The sequence below is a fragment of the Bombus flavifrons genome, chromosome 4 (assembly GCF_040668555.2).
Source record: "Bombus flavifrons isolate JBK064 chromosome 4, iyBomFlav1_principal, whole genome shotgun sequence".
Lineage (NCBI taxonomy): Eukaryota > Metazoa > Arthropoda > Insecta > Hymenoptera > Apidae > Bombus > Bombus flavifrons.
The window spans coordinates 6,411,956-6,432,986 of record NC_138445.1 but is presented as its reverse complement, the minus strand read 5'-3'; the positions used below and the strand labels follow the sequence as shown (position 1 = coordinate 6,432,986).

Sequence of the window (21,031 nt, the reverse complement as noted above, 5' to 3'; positions counted from 1 at the left end):
AAATAAAAGGATAATTAAGCTTAAATTCTGTCCCAGAAGCTTACACTACAATTGCTACTGGTAACACTAACACTTAATCTAAAGGGACGGTCGGCAACCAACGAACACAGGAATTTCGATAAACTATAGAATTTCGATATAACAATACCTAACAAAGTATCAACAAAAATATATTAGTTAAACGAACCTGATAATAATCGATAGAAGTCAACAATACAATGACTCCTAATTGGCTAGAACGAAATAGCTTCGCTATCGTTTAAAGACGCGCGCAAAATTAAAATATTGTATGCCAAGGAATTTGATTTAAGCAACGAATTTTTAAAGTTTGCTATCTAATGATTGATATGTATTAATTTACAATTTAGATTTAATTTAAACTCATCTGTGATTCAAGCCACTACTATACTTAATCGATAATGCCGCATGTGACAAAAGAACGGTAAGATGACTCTCAAACACTAATCCTTTAGAACGTAGGGTACGAAAAAGCATTACAAATTGTATCATCGCATGTCAGGTCTATTCTCTACCCAATCTGTGTCTATTACCTCGTCTGTGATCTGTCAACAACTGTAGTTACCCAGTGAACCAAAGTGATACAAACTTTGTACAACAGATGGACCATATAGTTAGTAATCAGAAATTAATTCATTTCTAATACATGAACATACAATCAGTGCTTAGTAACCTAACTGCCATTAGTTTATATCAGTAGTTATGTCGAGTTTTAGAATAATAACATCAAGTGTAATTTGAATTAGAATTACTCGTGTTATTGAGAATATGGAAAAAACTAATGTAGCCGATACAGATAATATCAAAAAGACTTCAACTTTAGAGGAAGATCAGAAAGTATCAGAAATTGATAAGGCACCTTTTCATCATTTAAAAATTACTAATGCGCAAATTTTGAATACAATAGAAGGCAGGAAGATATGTGAACGTTGTAATAAATCAAGAAAATTTTTTTGTTATACATGTTACATACCTGTTATTAGCAAAGAGTATTTTCCAACAATAAAGGTATTAATTATTTGGCAGGTTGAAAATCATAGTGGTGTAAATAAGTTCACTGCTATTTTTCATAAAGTACTCTACATTTATAATTATAAAAAATGCATTATATTTTTTTACATCATGAAAACATATTGTAGCTGAGAATAAATTAATTATGGAATTAAAGAGATGATTCTTTTAATGGCTAAATCCAAATTATCCAAAACTTGATATATATCATTATGATTTTCAACTTGTAATATATTTAATATGCATTTAAATTATCTAAATATGGATAAACAATATTCTATTTTCAGTTACCTATTAAAATCGATATCATTAAACATGTACGTGAAATCGATGGAAAAAGTACTGCAATTCATGCAGCTATACTTGCTCCAGAAGATGTGAGAATTTTTACATATCCTAATTTTCCAGAAATATTGAACAAAGAAGAGGTATGATAACAATATTGTATTTTAAATCGTCTTATTTCTTACTAATAAGTCTAAATAATATTACCCCTTAGACTGTTTTAATTTTTCCTAGCCCTACGGGTATACCTGTGGATTCCTTATTTATAAAGAAAGTTGAAGAGGATAATAAAACAATTACAAACACAATAAAGAATGCATTTCCTATAAAAAAAGCTATTTTTATTGATAGCACATGGCATCAAACAAAAGTTATTTATAAAGATCAACGATTACGAGGTAAATAAATAAATAAATAATAATCATCTCATTATTATCAATAATCCTATCATTTAGGTGCATAAAATAATAGGTGAAATTATCAGGGTCTATATAATATTATACATAACAAAACATTAAGACAAATGCAACCATATATATTTCTATAACTTTTGAATGATATGTATAACAATTTACATTTTTGTTATTTTTAGTATTCCTCTCAAAATAAAAAATATTTAGGAATGTTACTCATAACACTTCATTCTCAGGAGTAACAAAGCTGATAATTTGTGAAATTGAGTTAATTTATATGTACTTTTTTTCTATTATGTTAAGAATATAAAAACATTAAAACAATATTTCACGTGATATGTATTATTAATTTACAGATTTAAATTGTATCATTTTAAAATCAAGAATATCACAATTTTGGCGTCATCAAAAAAAGAGTCCACGATGGTATTTAGCCACAATTGAGGCAATTCATCAGTTTTTAGTAGAATTGCATACATGTGCATTTGGTGCAATACAAGGATATGCTAACATAAAACATACTGAAGAAAATTCCACAAATAATATAATATATCAAAATGTGAACGAGTTACCTGAAATAGATCAAAGATATAGAGGTCAATACGATGATCTTTTATATTTTTTTAAATATATGTATGAGAAGATTCATACTATGTATGATCATGATAAATTATTAGCATATAAGAGGCCATTAATATAATTCTGTGATAATAAAAGTTTTTATAAAGAAAAATATTAAATATTTCATAACTCTATTAATAAAAAAGATTAGCATCATTTCTATGATCTTTATTTTCAACCTTAAAAACATAATCATTAAATGAATCAGTCCTTTACAATAACTGGTTTTATAATATGAGATTACAGGTTAATAAAACTAATGATATATATATATATTTAACATTTATTTATACATTTAGAACTATTTAAAATCCCATGCAATGTGAACAAACATTAATTATATAATTTATTTTTGAAAGTCAAACACTGCAATTATTTAAATTAAAAGTACCAATATAAAATAACGTATGTAAATTTCTTAAATTACTTTAGGCTATATCGAATTTTTAAATTTTTTCGTACTGATATTGAACAAATGTATTCCCTTTTTTAGAAAATACTACTACTTAATAACATTCGACAAATTAGATAACAAATGCATATATATATTGTTAAAATATGTCCTTAATAAACAGTCGTGGTAAATCTAAAAACATGGCAAACGGCATTCAAAGCATTAAGGAAATGATATTTCTCGAACAGAGAGGTGGGTGACCTACAGGTATTTCCAGCAAATCAAACATAAAATTATGTTATCTATTTCTGCGTTAAAGCTTCCCTGAAAAGTTTGAAAATACGCGCACGCTCTTAATCTCGAGGCGAACGCAATAATATCAGAAAAATGTGAAACGAGCTGCAAATATAAGAATCTGTTCATCGAGCCTGTGGCGTGTTGAATTGTTTATTATGTTTGAAAATAAACAATGGAAACAGGGAGTATGTACGAGAAAGAGAATGCTCCCAAACACACGGGAGGCAGCACGCTGACTCTTGAATAGCTGCTAGTGACGTCACAGCATCCTCGTCTCTTACGTTCCGCAACCCGCGGTGCCCGTCACCCGTCTGCGATGAGTTTAGTTTTCAAAACAAGACTCTGGTTGCCGCTCGTAGGCCGCACTCGCGTTTAAACGAAAAGCTCGAGAGAGCCGGAGTCAAAACCTGCTAACACGGAAGGCTGTGCCGTAGCATAGTGTCTCGCGAGCGGTCTTCTCTTCTTTCGGTATTTCCCGTTTTCTGGTTTCAAACGTGACGAAAAAATGGACACCCTACGCGAGCAGGTGATGATCAATCAATTTGTGCTGGCTGCAGGTTGTGCCAGGGAGCAAGCGAAACAGTTGCTACAAGCGGCGCATTGGCAATTTGAGGTAAGGGAACCAGCTTCCGCATCATTTTTACGACAAACATTCTGAACTTCACCATATTTATGCCCATCGCGGCTCGATACTTCCTACGTAAACAAAGCAGCGAAAATGGCCGACCGTACAAGCGGTACTAACGTTCATTTCATCCGTAACTATTACGTATTAACATGCATTCGATTAAAAATGTCGATAGAATCTGATCGAACGATGCTCCGTTGTTGACTCTCGCGTATCGTCGCGTTAACATTTGTTCAATAATACACAAGGATCAGCGAGTGGAGTGAGTCAGTGAGCACATTTACTATCACACAGGATGAAGTCCATTCATAAAAATCATGCGATGTTGCTAAGAGGTTTTGTTCGTTATTGTTGTGATGAGATTGCTCTGAAACCCTGTCAAGGTTATGCGCACGATATTTTTAGGTTAACTGACTATAATTCGAATTTTTTTCGTGAGTGTAGCAAAATTTATGTAAACGGGAGCCAACAAATATCAGCCTCCAGATATACACAAGCAATGAATTTACAATTTTCAAAGAGTTTATTATGGAGATAACAATTTGTAATTTAGAAGTCGCAAATTAGTTACAGATATAGTTAAAAATGAAATTATTGCTATATTGAAAGTTACACGGTGTTATAGAGGGTTAACGCTTTTCTAATATGTTTGTTTGTTTTCATTTACGGATGTACGCTATCGTAAACTGTATTCAGGTACGAATCTAGTTTTAGACTTGGCTTTTATTCATTGAACATCGTTGCAACCGTGCATTCATCATACGTAAAGTTTTCGCTGGTTTAAAATAGGGTCATGTATCTATATCACACTCGATTTCTTCAAACCGACTCTGTAAACGGACTTGGCCATTAACAATGAGAACAATGCTGACATCGCGTGTGGCGATCGCGAACAATAATTATCTTTTCAGTACAACCTTTCCAGGTCTATCGATTTACGAGCTATTCGTTTGTACTAAAAGCCTCCTTCGATTTATGGAAATTAGATCACATTTAGCCTATCTATGCATTTACTATGTATATGCTTTGTATACTGTGTTAACGACCTTTATACGTAAGGTTTACAAGCATAACGCAACTTATATGTATTTTAACTGTAAATATACTTGTAGATTAATTCTTTCGTCCGTCGTTCGTTGCAATAATAAATCTAAATTAACTTTCATATATAGATATAACATAAATATAGGGTGTCCCAATATCGATAGTACAAATGAGGTGGGGGTGATTCTACTCCAGATTTTATCGGGTAACCTTTGTCAGTGTGCTGTGTGAGCATAGCGAGTAAAAATATTTTATACAAATATAAATATTTCGAAGCTTTTGTACTGCGAGGAAGTTTATATGTTGAATAAAATATTAAAAAATCATTCTTAATATTCACGTGGTCTCGTACCAATTTCATATTAAAATTTTTCTTAAAAATTGTGACTATTAATTCTTTTGGATATAATAATTTTATTATTTAAGAATCTTCTATTTATTACACATATTTTATTTTTTTTAAATAAATTACGTAATACATTTTTAAAATGTAACATCAATTCGCAAAGATACGAAATATCAGGGAAACTTAAAGAGAAGAATAAGTTGATATTAAATGTAATCATTATCTATTAATAGTCGGTTTTAAAATATTCACTGTTTGTATGTGTGTACGATTGTCAGAGCTGAAAAATTGTATATATTTATTACCGTACGAAGTTCGTTTTAATTTTGTTTCATCTCAATAAATGAGTCACCAATTCTACCAATCAGTTTATCGCACGTACTAATCCCTATTTGACATACATTTTCTTTCAAAGTTCTTTACGTATTGAAATAAAAAATCGTATATGATTCGAAAATGAAAATATCACAGCAGGCGGAAACTGATTATTATTCCCTTCCAGTTTGAATTTTTATATCCTAATCTTGCTGTTTGTTCAACAAACAAAAAGAATTAATATCTCGAGAAGAATTTCAACATAAAAATGAAATGAAAAATCATACGTATTAACAATGATTCTTTTTTACCTGGCTGGAAATAAACTCAACCTCTTAAATTGAAAAATGTAAACCTTTTAAACATAGCTGATAAGTCTACGAACTTTTTTAGGAACCAAAGATATATTTTTTAAGGCAAGAAATATTATAATATCTTCAATTCCTGTATTATTACGACGAGCGATATTTTGAAAATTTTTAGGTGGATGGAAAACACACACGTTTAGTTTAAAAAAAACAGACAATTTTAATAACATGAGTTTGAGTAACAATAAACTGAATTTTAAAATTGCTTCCACATTCCTTGTAGTTTACATATACGTATTTAATTCCAAAATCAACAAAAAAAAAAGTAGATTTTGTCATATGAATTTTGAATAATAATAGGATTAGAGAATAATAGAATTTTGTAATTGCTTCGTTATAAAATACCAAAAATGTGTCTTATCATTTATTATTTATGATTCTGCAGGCTTTCTGTAATTGTTTTCTATAGTTTTCATGTACATATTTAATCCGAAAATAAAAAAGAGATTTTGCAACATGACATTTGAATAATAATTTTGATTTCGCTCCATCGCAGAACACCGAAAATGTGACTCGCCATGTATTTTTCCAGTGACTTTCGTTTATATTTATAGAACATATGGACGTCAATTGTCACGGTGATCATCGGTGGGCCACGTTTACTAAATTTTTTAGAATTTTAATTAATTAATAAATTTTAATTTTCAATAGAATAAAATAAATTTCATGGCCTAACAATATGTTCAACAATGTAACATTGTTAGGAAAAACTTGCACAAGTATAATATAATATTTTGCAAAAATTAATTTTTATGGTGTAGTAAGTATATTTTAATCTATTGCGGCTGCCAGGACAAAATATATAAAATTTGCGTGCCATTCGTCGTATTAACCGGAAAAATCTAGAACACCATGTATATTACTACAGCATTATATCTTATTTAGCATCAATTGTCTATTACCCTTCATCCGTGTTCTAGCGGTACGGATTAATATGACTTGTGTTTTAAGGTTACACAATTATTCTCGATAATAGAGAAATCTGATAAAAATGATACTCGGTGAATCCATCGTAAATTTTGCGGGATTAAGGAAAAACTTTATAGTATGTTTTGACGAGACAAGATAGAAAAGATGCTTGTATACTTTGATAATATAAAACATGCTGTCAATATCTCGTGTTTAGTTGCTGCGTTTCTCATACTTTCACACGATCAATATATAATACGAGGAAGTACGATAGGATAGACTTTCAGCAATTAGTATCTTATCCGTAGTGAGCATTAGCAGAGTACTTCTTTGTTAAAAGCTTTCTGCATTTCAGATCCATTTAACGTTAGAATCTCGTGAATTTTATTCTTCTCGTTGTCAGTAATTTTAACCGATTTTCTTGATTTTAAACGCGCGTGTTTTTGTTAAATATCGCGCTCGATGTTTTGTTTTCGATAGTTTTTAATTAATTAACACTTTAAAACGTCGTGTATAGTGGAAGTACGTATTCATGCTTTTAAAATTTTATTTTATTTATTTGTCAGTATATTTTTATAATCTACTATCATACCGTTGTACTATTATTAAATAATTTATTTATTACCTAATTCTGATTTTATACAGAGAGACAAAAGCTATTCGTGTTTCTTTCATAAGCAAACAAAATAATATTAATAATTATCTATTAACTATGATATATATAATGACAATTAACTATTATAAATAATTGATGTAATTGTAAATAGTCAATTTAAAACATTCCCAGGTATAGAAGAGTAACTATTTTTTCTTATTAAAGTATCGAATGTATAGTATGAATAATAAATCATTTTCAGTTACATAATTTTTAGGGATTGAAATAATAAATGAGCCTTACTTAGAATTGCATATGTAGAAAATTTATATTAAATTACAAGAAAGATGACTATATGTTAATAAGGAGAACCTACGATAAAATATATGAATACAATGTGCTTTTTAATTTGCATTATACACAAATAAAAATTTGTCCATAATTGTTTTATAATCTCTTAATTCTCCAAAACTTCTTAATAAACCAGAATATTGCATGCTTATGAGGAAAGAAATTACCATATATGTTAATTACGGCTTTTTCATTTTAATTTGGATGTGCGTAATAATACTATACCAATCAAATATAATGTAACAATAATAAAAATATATAATAAACCTAATAAAGAACATAAATTACATGTGTATATGGACACATAACTTCAGAGTTACACAGTATTATAAAGAGCCATACGAAATTTTTATATTACTTATACATAATATTTCTGCAAAAATAAGAACAGTCACTGAACATCAGAAACGTAAGGCTAAGAATATCAAAACAATGCAGAAGACAAAAATGAAAACAGTCAAAATGACTAGCATCCAGGGTTATTATTTTCTAGTTGATATTTTATCTCTTTACAAGAAGAGAAATTTTAGTACAAAACCAATTGTTAATTGGCGATAAAATGGTGAGGATATAGAATGAAATGTTTTTACAGAAAATTTTGTTTTCAAAAAAATTGACTTCAAATATTTAACTGCTAAGTGCTACCGGATATTGCTATGTCGTAACATCTTAACTTATATTTGTTTTGTCTACTACGTACATATTGAGTAACCGAGGACACACGATGAAGCAGGACATTGATAGAGAATAAATTTTATTATTTTCGAAACTGTTCCTCGCACTGTTAAATACACAACTGCATCCTTCGAATTAAATTGTTATGAAATGAAATTTCCCTTCTTACAAAGTAATAAAGTTTCTTATCATCTTTTATTGCATGTTCTCCATTATCCGATAGAATAAACTTAAACACAAGTAAAATACCGGTTTACAACGGGATTAAATGACACTTATCAGACAATTATTTAAAGCCAATTTTCTCGTAAATGACGTCTGGTATGGAAAAATTCACTTTTATATTTCGAGCTTGAAATTTATTCTCGTAAAATCATTATTTTTGTAACAAATAATTGCTATACTATACTGTAAATATATACTTTATGCAACAATCCCAAAAAGCTTTTTGTGATTATATGACAAACGTAAATAATTTATGAAATCAGCAGAATTATCTAGTTGTCATATCTAAAATCTGACTGTGTCAGGTAATTAGATTCTTTATTATTAATGATTTTGGTTTCAATTAGGTTTTATTATATGGTTTGGGTTATTATATGACAAAAGTAAATAATCTACAATATTATATAGCATGAATTATCGACTGACAATATTTCAAATTTGATCGTGTTGTAATGACATTTTTTTTATTATGTCTGATTTTGGTTTTAATATGGTAAGATAATAAAATACAATAATACACGAAATATAGATAAATGAATATATCGATGACTGCACAACTATTGTATATCCATTTTTAGCAGTCTTGGTAATGTACGATTCAGTAAATATTTTGTACATTATTTCTATCTTTATCAGAGCCATTATAAAATTGTGCATCGCAAATTGCAAATCGAGCATTCATCCTTTTCAGAATCACATAAAATGACAGTGGCGAATCATGATTCCTGAAAATATCTCTATACTAAATACAATAAAGAGAAATGTTATTTTTGACAAATTTAAGAAGTAAACATAAAATCATTACGCAACATAAAGAAGCAGTCAGGAACTATTTGTTGCGTATAAAAATTCCAATTACACAAACAACGAACAAACGATATTTGTGCAGTTATCCATCGATACGTACGCTTTTTAAAAATCACACCACGTTACAGAATGTTACGACTAAAACAGTGTGAAAGTGATATTACCAACATCGAAACCGCGAAGAAAAGCCATGGTTTGTCAGCAGACTCTGGCAATTTACCATAAGACGCGGCACCAAATTGATCGCTAGTTGATTGCGAGATCGAATCGATTGTTTAGCGCTATGTTTACTAAACGATTGCAACACGATATTAGACGTCAAATTGTAATCCTCGGTCGTCGCTTGGAACGCGTGCTTTCGTAAGAACCGCGCAGGATTGCTAATATTTAATGTCATTCCGTTACTATTATATCGTTACGTCATCTTATGAAAATAACCATCGCATCATTTAAAATAAACACAGCCAGCCTGTTACGTTCATCCCTGTTCATAAGTATTGGGACACTTGCTGATCCAAAACACACTGTGAAAATACACGGTGGCTTATAAAAGTATTTTAACGCTTACCATCGAAAATTTACACGCATACAGGTTGTCTCAGCTGATGTTGACGTCATTGTCATGATCCATAGCAAAAAATGTTTCAGATAAGACTTGAATCGTTCTGAGGCAGGTACATTCTGATGTTATTAGTTTTTCTGTATGTTGCAACGTAAATATCATGTTATGAAGGTCAAGTTTCTTTTTTATTTTAGTGGAATCATATATTTGGAAAATTGATAAACATAAGATTTAGGAACCTGGTGTCCTAGAAATCATGGCGATAGCAATAAGGCGATTCTATGTGAAAAACAAGTCGAAAATATAGTTTTATTTTTATTATAGTTTTCGAGAGAATTGACCTTGAAAATTTCTCAAATATACTTGAATTTGACTAATTCCAGGCAATTTTTGACACTTATTTACCGAAATGGAGGATTTTTTATGGATATGTACATATATCCAAATTATTCCCAAAACGTGCGAAACCGTTCCGCGTACGTTTTCGATTAGTCGCTGGAATATTCGGCCAAGGTGACTTACTGCGTCTCGTCTTAAAACCGTATTGGCGCTGGTAAAATCGCCACAGAGGGTGTCGGAAAACTGTAAAGGTTTAAAACTTGAAAATACCAAAAACACTTAAAAAATAATTTTTTCACAGGAAAATTTAATATTGCATTTATAAGAAACTCGAATGCGCACGAAGACCAAAAGTGATAAACATAAGTTACGTCTCCTCCTGGCTTTTATATGATAAAGGAGCAATCTTAGAAGTCAATATGTTGTCAACCAATTCCGCGTCGAAATTATTTCTTCGTTTGATTTTGCGACGAAACGTGTGTTTTTGTCACTGTCTTGAAAATTCAAAAGATATAAATAACATTAGTTGCGCAGAGTAATGTGCAATGATCACTATATTTGTTATTTATTATGCGATATCATAACTAGGCCAATCTTACTAATCCTATTACCGATATAATGTATCTACTAAATCAATATTATTTATTTATTTCACAATACCGTGAATTTACCAGCTATTTTCAAAAGGCTGATATCGTTAAATCTATCAGATTACTGATATCTTTAACCATTATATAAACATAGTAGAATTTTTTAACTATTAAATAACATGTAAGTCAGAAAATCAGCAAAAATATATGTACTTATCATATTTTTCCCGCGTAATCTTCACGTGAAATGTAAATAAAGGAATCGAAAGAATCAATTAAAAGTATCTAACAGGAAATATTATATCACTAGAAACGATTATCTGCAATATCAACAACAAATCGTGATAAAATACGAAGGTTTGTTTCCTCTGCCACAAAAGATGTTTGATATATCTTCCTTTTATTTGAACAAAACATTCACATATTTAAATTATGAATCAATATACATAACATAATATTTAAATATTCTTACCTTGTCCCACTAGTTATAATTCAATTATAATGTTTGTCATAGGCAAATATATTAAGAGTACAACATAACGTACACCGACAAGGAGATGTAACATCACATTTTGAACTAAAAGTATTTATTTTAGTGAACATACGTGAATATTATTCTGTTGAATTACGAAGAAAGAAAATATCTGTTGAACAAGCAACTTGTAGCACACGATAGCCATAGATTGTTGTTCATTGTTAAATATAAGAACAAAATGCACGCTGTGATTTTTGCATCGGTTTTTATTTAGGATCATATTATGAAATTTTATTTTCATGGTAAATTTAATACGATTATACGAATATTTAATACGATTTTAAATTTAACATTGATAACTTCAAAGATTACTAACTCGTTATGAAAGTGGTTTTCCTCATCAAAGTAATTCTTTTATTATCAATACTCGTATCAAGGAACATTGATAATGACAAAAAAGTAGAAAATTTAAACTTCATAACATAATATTATTGTTTATTTTTCCCTTGTCAAAGCAACTTTTATGTGAAATAGAATGAAACATAAATTTAGACCGGAAATTTTCATGTTATTTTATATTTTTATGCACACACTTAAAATACGTGGATTTTTGTATCTTTAAATTTCACATAAATGCGCAAGAAATTGCAGTCTAACCATATACTTTTATAGCTTGCTATACATCACGTTTTCTTTTATCTTGCATTCGTAAATATCTTACAACTCCCTTGGTTAGTTTTGCTTATATAAAGAATTATGTCAGACTAAAGCTAGTTGATTCAGACAACCGAATATTGTGATTCAAGATTTTTTCTTTTTTCAAGGTAATCTTTTTCAGCTTCTCAAGCTTGTCATCATTTTTTAAAGTAGCATTTTAATGTAGTTGCATATATTATACACCAATCAATGCATTTTCATACCGCACATTTCCATGCAACAAGTTTTACAAAATTAAAATTGAAATACTATTTAAGTTAATCATTTTCAGACGCTAATACTTTAATATCATTTTATAAAAAATAAAACAATCACGTCGGCTGGCTTGAAAAATATATACAAACCCAGTTGAAAGAAATGATAATAATTTTGTGAAATTTGGAACAAATAGGCATTGGAGGAAAATGTTCATAAATCATGCTTGTTGTTCTAAATTCTAAACTAATTAACTTTGTCATATCGATAAAAGGTATTACGATATTAACGAATCCAAGATAAACAAAACACCTTGTATATCGATGTTTCATTTACAATATTTACTACGTTTCATTTAACAGAGCATTGTATTTCATTCACTGCGCTTTGTTTAGCGTTTTATTTAGGGCGTTCTAATTTATTGTCTTTTTTCGTTGAATAAAAATAAGATATTCACAACTACATGTAGAAAGATACAAAAAACCTTGTTTCATATTTTTTTACAATCGTTATCTTTTCTATAATTGAGGATACAGTGATTTATTCCCTGTGTAAAATATTAAGACATTTGGAAGATAAGATCAATAAGTAAGATTTAAAGAATATTCCAACATTAGCGTTGAGAACTTTGCATATGAAAGACAAGTAAAGGAACACTTGTGTTTGTACGTTCCTCATTTTTCGTACAGTAAATTTCATGAAATTAAAATTGAGATATCTCTCGAATCAAACATTTCCGCGATAATTTTGTATAGGGAATAAAAGAACGCATCAGCTAGTACATAAAAAGAGCGTGGCCTTTGAAAAAAAAACGCAAACATGTAAATTTCTACAAATATGTTTCGCATCATAACATGCGTCTCTTCGAGCCAAATAATTCATTGCTTTAAGCATCTCCTCGTCTCATTAAAAGTAACGAGGATATTGCTTTGTAACAGAATTACTGAGACACCTTGTACATTTGAGTGTAGGTGACTTTTTATTTATACGTAATAGAACAAGAAAGAAAGCTTTCTGGTCGAAATACTCAAATAGTAACTATAATGCACCTGAACAGAATGGAATACTCGTAATAGTTGATGCTGCGTTGTCTTGACAGAGAATACAGAGAAATAAGAGGAGAGAGAATTCAGTCTGTTCGTTGAATTCAGTCTGAAAACTTTCTCTGCTCGGCTGCTAACGCGTTTAACAACAGATTACGACACGGGTTCTAATGAGTACTGGCAAGTTTCTGTACGTTACCCTGGTCGGTACCTTTCCAGTCCCCCCCTCTCTCTCTCTCTCTCTCTTTCTCTTTCTGTCTGTCTGTCTGTCTGTCTCTCTTATTTTCTGCCTCCTTCCTTTTGCTATCTCGTCTATGCCGGTATAAATACACAATAGACGAAGTGCTTTCACGATTATCCAATAAGTTTATGCATGTCTGGATATTTTTAATTAGTTCACCCTCCGTAATTATTTATACAATTTTCTTTATTTATGAGAGAATAAAATTATAATTGAATAATCAATCATTTCATATATACCTGATTCTTTCAGGATTGTTGATTCATAATGATCCAAGTTAAACGTGTTTTGTCTAGAATTCTGTGAATACAGTGAATTAAAATAATTCAGTGTACGTTATTATTACATATAATTTGTTTACGTATAATAATAATTATTATTATTACATATTACCTATAATTCAGTGTATATATGCATAAATATTAAAATGCGAAAAGAATAATAATTTTAAACGATAATGTGTGAATAAACCCAGATAAGTAAAATATACAGTGTGCTTCGTTTACATTGCATTGCATAATATCTTTACTTTAATACTTCAGTCGATACAAAAAATTGCGTTGTAGGAAAACTGGTCGTATAGAATGACGAATATTATAATTTATGAGTTTTCCCTCTCAAAGTCATACTTTTCAAGGTCGTTGATATTTTTTCCTTCAATCGAACTACATATTTTTGGCAATTACACAGCTTAGTAACTTTCCTCAATTTTGATTATTTTACTTTAGTCTTTTTCTTATGATGCGAGAAAACATTTTGACAAATGAATGACTTTTTGGCTCGCTCCACTTTTAATATTCAAAGTTTATGAAAACAGTTACATTATCAGGTTAGATTTGTCGACTCTTTTCGCCGCAAACAATATTTTAAACGATAGAAGTGCTTTTGTTTGTCCATACTCGTTTAAATAAACGTGGCCCTTATCAAATTTTTCGCCTTTTTAGATAATAAACACATTCTATTTCTACTGTAGGTGTTTCGTGTTTAAGCTAAATCGAACATAACGGTACACCACGAGTGTTTTAAGTTAACTTAGAATAATTGAAGACATTGTACGGAGTTTTACAGATTTTTTTAAGGATTATTAACCACTAAAAAACATTAACCACAGGAACATTTTAAAACCTACGATGGTTACGTTAACACAATAAAGGCTAGTAATAAGAGACAAGACTCACGATATAGTAAAACATCGTGAAAAATAATCTACAGTGATTTAAAAAAATATTCGAGCACTTACCACACAAACTTTCATGAATACGTTACGTGCATTATAGGAAAGTTTTCATTTATTTCATTAGCACTGTAATGACACAGCTATCGTGATTATGATAGCCAAATTTGCAACCAATTAAAAAATGTATATAAAAGTTAGAAAACATTTATTGAAAGCATACGCTTAGTGAAAAATTAGTATACGACGTGAAGTAGTTTTAAACATACAATTAGTGCTGCAGATGATCTCACTACATATTGTGACTTATTAATAAAACGAATGATATAATCAACTGTACAATATCTTGATGATGTTTGCGAAGTGTATGCGTTCGACAAATATCTTGTAACTTCTCTACATATTTTTACATTCGTTTCATTAATATAATCATAATACAATCGCGTCTTGTCACGGTGCTAATGACATTTCGAAATATCTCGTATAATATAAGCATAAAACTAAAAATTCCAAGAGTGTTCTAACACTTTCGTATGCCACTGTATGCCAAAATACAGTATTCGACTTGTCATGGAATGAAAATTAATTATTCCCATAGAAACAACTATTCTTATGATATTCGTAATTTCATTCGTAATTTGAAGAAATCCGTGTAAATCAATCTCATGTCGTAGCCGGCAGGCAAAAATGAATAAAAAAATATATATATTTAAGTAGTTAAAGTCTTCTGATACTGTATATTAAATTATTAACTATCGTTAAAAAATTGAAATGCCTGGAACAGGTATTCAAAAGAATATACAATAGCTACGAGACGTATTTATATACACATACCTTAATTTCGTTTTGTAATTTCGTTAATTTCGTAAAGTTCGTTTGCGTAGCATTACATTTTTGCAATCACGTGCAAATGCTACTAAACAACACGAAATTTGTTACAGTCGGCTCCAATTAATTGGTATACAAACCCAATAATAAATGCGATGCTATTCGTAGTACACCACAATAGACTACCATACTTTTCGTAGTCACTGTACATTGTAAACGAACAAAGCTCGTTTTTATTCTAACCTGTTCGATCGTAAAATCAAGAAATCTGAAATCCATCATTTCGTCGTGTTTGCTGGCTCGGCTGTTACGTGACGCTCACTGTACGTACCACTCCTTTCGTTTCATCCAGGAGCGGTTAATTTTAGCATCGAACGCTAAGTGCCATTAGGATATAATTGCACGGCCGACGCGCGACGAATAATAGAAATAAGACTATTGTTACCATTATCGCGGTACCAATCGTCAAGCTATGCCGTTTTATCGAGAGATCCTTTTCAGAGGCCGGCTTTCAAGCTAGAAGAGCGGTAAGATTACGACGTGACGATCCCATTGCGGTGACATCTGGCATAGTCCATCTGTTCTGTTTTTGTCGCCATCAGTGTCTCTCATCGTTAACAAACCTGTATATACATACCTTCGTTTCGCTATTCCACGAAGGTCAAACAAAATCGACTGTGACGATTCAACCGACCTGTTCCCATTCTTTTTTTTCTTCTTTTTTCTTCGATAATTTATGTGTGTCGTTGGTTCATGGAATGAATCGAGGAAGACGAGGAATTTATTTTCGCGTCTGACGTTGTCCAGAGATTTCTGAAATTGTTTGAGCGCGTTTTACGCGCATTGAGTACCCGCGAAATATCAAAACAATGCCAGATATATCTGAGGAGCTTGAAAAATTAACGAGGCACCACCATTGCATGGCTGTGTGCCATTTCTTTTTTACCCGCAAGAATATGCGGCGGCGAAACTTTGTTTGCAAACCGCGCGAGCAGTAACTTGTAAACGATGTTTCTTTCAGAAACTTCCTCTCTTCAAAAATGTTTGATTCTACATTTTTCCTTGTACCGTTGTTATATTACCAAACATATACAAGTGCTTTTGCTTGCTTTGGAAAAATTGAAGTTATTCTTCATTGAAGCAGAGACACAGTCTTATACAGTGGAATCCCTCAGGACCAAAGCAGTGTCACATAATCAGACCGTACCTATGAGGTGTTAAAACCAAGAAAATAATTTTAAAAAAACCATGACTAATGCAGAGATAATTCGTTTCGTTCGTTTAATCAACTGTTTGGTATTGACGACCGTGCTAGATGCATTCGACTTCTTCGTTTATGCGAAATACGATTCGCGACGGTTGCTGAATAATAGTCGAGGAACGTGTGCCGATTAATCGGACATTTCGGATAATCGGAACTCTATTCCGCATCTATTTATTTTTATTATATCACTTCAATCACAATAATCTATGTACAGTATCTTTTCTTTTTTTTTGTACTTTTAAGAAACTTTACAATTTGTCCAATAAGGACATGCGGTAAATCGATTTAGCCGATGTGTGGCTGTAATTTTATTCTACATTTTCCGTTTATTTTCACACGTAAACTAACCTGCTGATCAATTATCCTTATTATCTTTATCAATTACCTATTCTCGTTTAGTTGGGAATTCAGCAAATCTACGTACACTAGCGGACAAAAGTTTAAGACGACTACCTTTCTCGTAGAATATCGCTCTGTATCCTAAACACCAAACAACCAGTAGCTGCTATTGAAAAATGCTACTGAAATAGTCGCAATCGTTCGCTATTCAGTTTCACTCTACTAAATAAATTTCGACTCACCCGAGAATAAGACTTTTTTTTTATTATTTAATTTGTACTTTACAATTTGTTCAACTGAATATTCGGTAAATAATAAGACTTTGAACCAAATCTTGTACCGTCCAATGCTCGTGTGCTTCAGCGAAAGCAATTCTCAGCTTCGAATTTTTGCTACTGAGCATTGGTTTCTCCCGCGTCCTTCGAGGTCAAAATCAGAATGATCGTTTCATTTCAGGATAAACAGTGGTCTTTGTTGTTGTTTCTTTGGTTTATCGTTTCTGCATTATTTTTCTTTTTTCTATACTCATAGGTACCATGATAGCGCCTGCTTACAAGCTGTGGCAATACTCAGATCTATTTTTCAAATGTATTTTTCTTGTTGCGAGGTAACGTAACAATTTTTCTATCTTCTTAGCGCAGATCGCTGGCTTTACTCGCGATTTTCACTTGAATCCAGCGATTGTTACTATAAATGTAGTATGTCGTGCCAGATAGTTTTATCATCGTTCGATTATTTCGATGCACCATTGAATTCGAACGTTCGTCCTAAAGTAATGTCAGCGAGTACAGCATCGAGTCGTTTCATATTTATCCTCTCGAGTATCGTTTGTGTTTTAAAAGTCTCGTAGCCGTTTGTAGATAAAGCGCGAGTGTCATGTAGTTGCAAGGACAACTACGAAATGTTGATTATTTATTATCTTAGTATAATACATATATGTATATAGTACGATAATCTAGCAGATAAATAACTGTTTTAAACTCTTGTCCGCTACTGGATATACATACATCGCAAAATTTCAAACTCAATTTTCTCAAAAGCAAAGCCACCGATATGATTTTCTTATTCTTGATTTTCGTCCCATTTTGCGTCATGGGATCTTCTTGGATTTTCTACGAATTACGGACCTTTGATACAACATGAAGCGTCCACGGAAAAAGGAGTAATATCAATTTTAACGAGTTTCGAGTTTAACATATTTTTCGTGTTCTCTTGCGTGTATGCTTCTTATCGCTGATCATGTCGTATTAATTGGAATAAACAATTTTCTGAGTATTACAGTAGTTGTAAGAAATTAAGGTGTTCAACGTATTTTTTATTTTTACAATTTAATGTTATATTTTTTTTTTACTATTTAATTTGTACTTTTCAATTTGTCCAGCTGGACATTTGGTAAATTTTTCTAGCTTAACACGTTGACGGCCGCGCGTGTTTTCGATGAAATCTCCTTCAGGCCACGAAGCTGGAAAATTATTAGGGTTGTCTGAAAATACAAAAAATCCTTGTCTTCGACGGAATCAGCATAATATCGCCGTTCGGTAAAATGATTCCGGAAGAAGCATTAGACGCGCATGCAAACTATGTTATGCAGATAAAAGACATCGAACGGACCGATCAAAGACACGAGAGAATTTAAAGAAAACAACAACTTATTGTCCAAATTGTTCCGACCAACCTCAGTTTTGTATAGAATGCTTCAAAGTTTTACATTCTAAATAATTTTCTTAATAAACCATTTTCGTATTACGTTTATAACAATTCAATAGTTTTATTACTTCCTGTGGAATATTTTTTCAAATACCTACGACGATCCTTCGCAAGTAATCAAATAAGCGCCACCCGAATATGGGTGACGCTGCCCCATCAGAAACTTTGCTGTCATCCGAATATGGGTGACGTGACCCTATCAGAAACTTTGCCGTCGCCCTAATATGGGTGACGAGGCAGTCAACGCATTAATCGCTAAATAACATGTGGATATCTACCCACAGCGGGATCTATTTTATTTCTTTAGTCAGGTCAGTGGGGTGTTTTCTTTTTAGTCTAATGTAGTAATATGTTATATGTGCATTATTTAAAATTAAAAGTAAAAGTTGAGAATGATGCAGAATAAAATGTTTCGTTTTGATATGTAATATCTACAAGAAAATATAAAGTTACGGCATTATATATTGAAAAATACATTTTCGTTCTTCGAGAAATCCTGAAACTCAACGTTCTGCCTTCGCAGAGTCTTTAACAAACAAATCTTTCATCACGCTGCGGTAAACACAGGAAAGAAATAGTTTGCTAGTTTTTAACAGAAGAATCTTCGTAATAATAGATTAACAAACATACAAAAATCTTATTATCTGTTATCTGAATAGGTTAACGTTAAAACACGCGGGATATGTTTTATCAACATTGGTTTTTGTTATGTCGATGCATACGAAATATCGTTTACCAGAAATTTTCAGCTTGACGGATTATAACCAGCCAATAAATTTCATCCTATCTTCAATCATTATCAACCATATTATTCTTCCGAGATAACGTACGATGATATATAATGCGCATGTTTAGTTTTTCTGTAAGTAAAATATAATCCAAAAAGATAGAGTAAAAGTTACTTTAGATAAATATTCATAATCGTAGCATATGCTTCAGTAATTAATTCTATGTTTAAGTTATTAATTCTCAACCTTTCGATGGCGTAACAAAATCGAGAAGGATTGTTACAAGAATGAATGATTTTATCCGATACAAAAAAATACATATCTTCGTCTGTTCATAAGAAACGAATATTAACAGTCGAGTTAAGGCGATGACTATTAGGATAACTGAAAGTTTATATTCGCTACACATTATTATCCAACGGTTTGTTCGAGCCTCTCTCGAGCTACATCGTCAAAAAATTAATATTTATTTTTCTTTTAGCCGTTTATCTTTTCACGGAGAGTAGGAAACAATAATATTTAGAAAGTCAGTTTTTCATTGGCAAGTCGCATAAACGTACCATTGGTCAGGTGTTACGGAAGACTTTCTATATAAACTTCATTCACCGGCGTGTGGAGAATAATTGATTAAAAAATAGAAAATTTGTAAACCTGGAGAAAACTTCTCGGAATAGTCACAAATACGTACATCGTTAAGGATTCTAAGAATCGTCTCGTCCCTTCTGAAGCGTACAGTTCTGAAGAGTTTCAGAGAATATCCAATTTTTAGATTAAATATCCAGCAAATCATCATGGAAGCTAGTTTGATCATAAGTTATGACTCGTAACACATATTGCGACACATGTTGCGCGTGTTATGTAAAACATTTTGAAACTTCATCAATACCATAGTGCACCACCATTGCCATGATTATATTGGCAAAATTGGAAGCTAGTCTGAAAATATATGTGGAACTTTCAAGATATTTGCTGCAAGCTTATGTTTAGTACGAAATTCCTATACAGTATAAATACAATATATCGGGACTTATCAATATTGCGGACGTTGGTCTGTTTAAATATCTTTGCCATCTATACCAAATATCTTGCAATTTTTCAAAACACTTTCTTGTACTTGAACACTGTTTTGATTTTTGAAATCATTTAGATTTTCACCAGTGTAATCGTGATAATTGAGCGTCGATCAATCATTACGATATCAACGTAATTTCAAAATGTTTTGTATAATACGCGTAACACGTTCGTAAAAGACGTCGACGAGTGTACGAATTCTTTCGCGAGAGTATTTTGCATCTGGAATTCGAAAAAATTTACAGAAAGCGTTAATTCATAATCGATGGATGCAACGAAGCTGACAAAAGCGTTTTTCAGTCTGAGCATGACTTTCGAGATAGGAAATTCCTTTTACTGCTTTTTTGCTTCGTTCTTTTCCCGTCAGACGAGCATTTTCAAAATCTTTTCATAATATACGTACGTCTGGCGCGGCCCGAAAGTTTCGAACAGTAAATCTATTTCAGTTTTTCGTCG

At 31.4% G+C, this 21,031-nt stretch overlaps 2 protein-coding genes across 2 annotated transcripts in view; both read left to right on the top strand.

The window, feature by feature from the left end:
* The first annotated feature begins 15 nt into the window (after positions 1-15).
* On the top strand, positions 16-2,506 carry LOC138178858 (tRNA-uridine aminocarboxypropyltransferase 1). Its single transcript, XM_069111151.1, has 6 exons — positions 16-156; positions 369-442; positions 521-1,026; positions 1,317-1,457; positions 1,529-1,712; positions 2,084-2,506. The coding sequence occupies exons 3-6, from the start codon at positions 787-789 to the stop codon at positions 2,425-2,427; spliced, it is 909 nt and encodes a 302-aa protein (XP_068967252.1). The 5' UTR covers positions 16-156; positions 369-442; positions 521-786; the 3' UTR covers positions 2,428-2,506.
* Positions 2,507-3,344: 838 nt separating this feature from the next.
* The window catches only part of LOC138179298 (UBA-like domain-containing protein 2), an 86,588-nt gene continuing 68,901 nt past the window's right edge, over positions 3,345-21,031 (top strand). Inside the window, exon 1 of the mRNA XM_069111932.1 lies at positions 3,345-3,652. Within this exon, the coding sequence (XP_068968033.1) occupies positions 3,545-3,652 (108 nt within the window). The 5' untranslated portion in view covers positions 3,345-3,544. The remainder of the gene's footprint in view (positions 3,653-21,031) is intronic.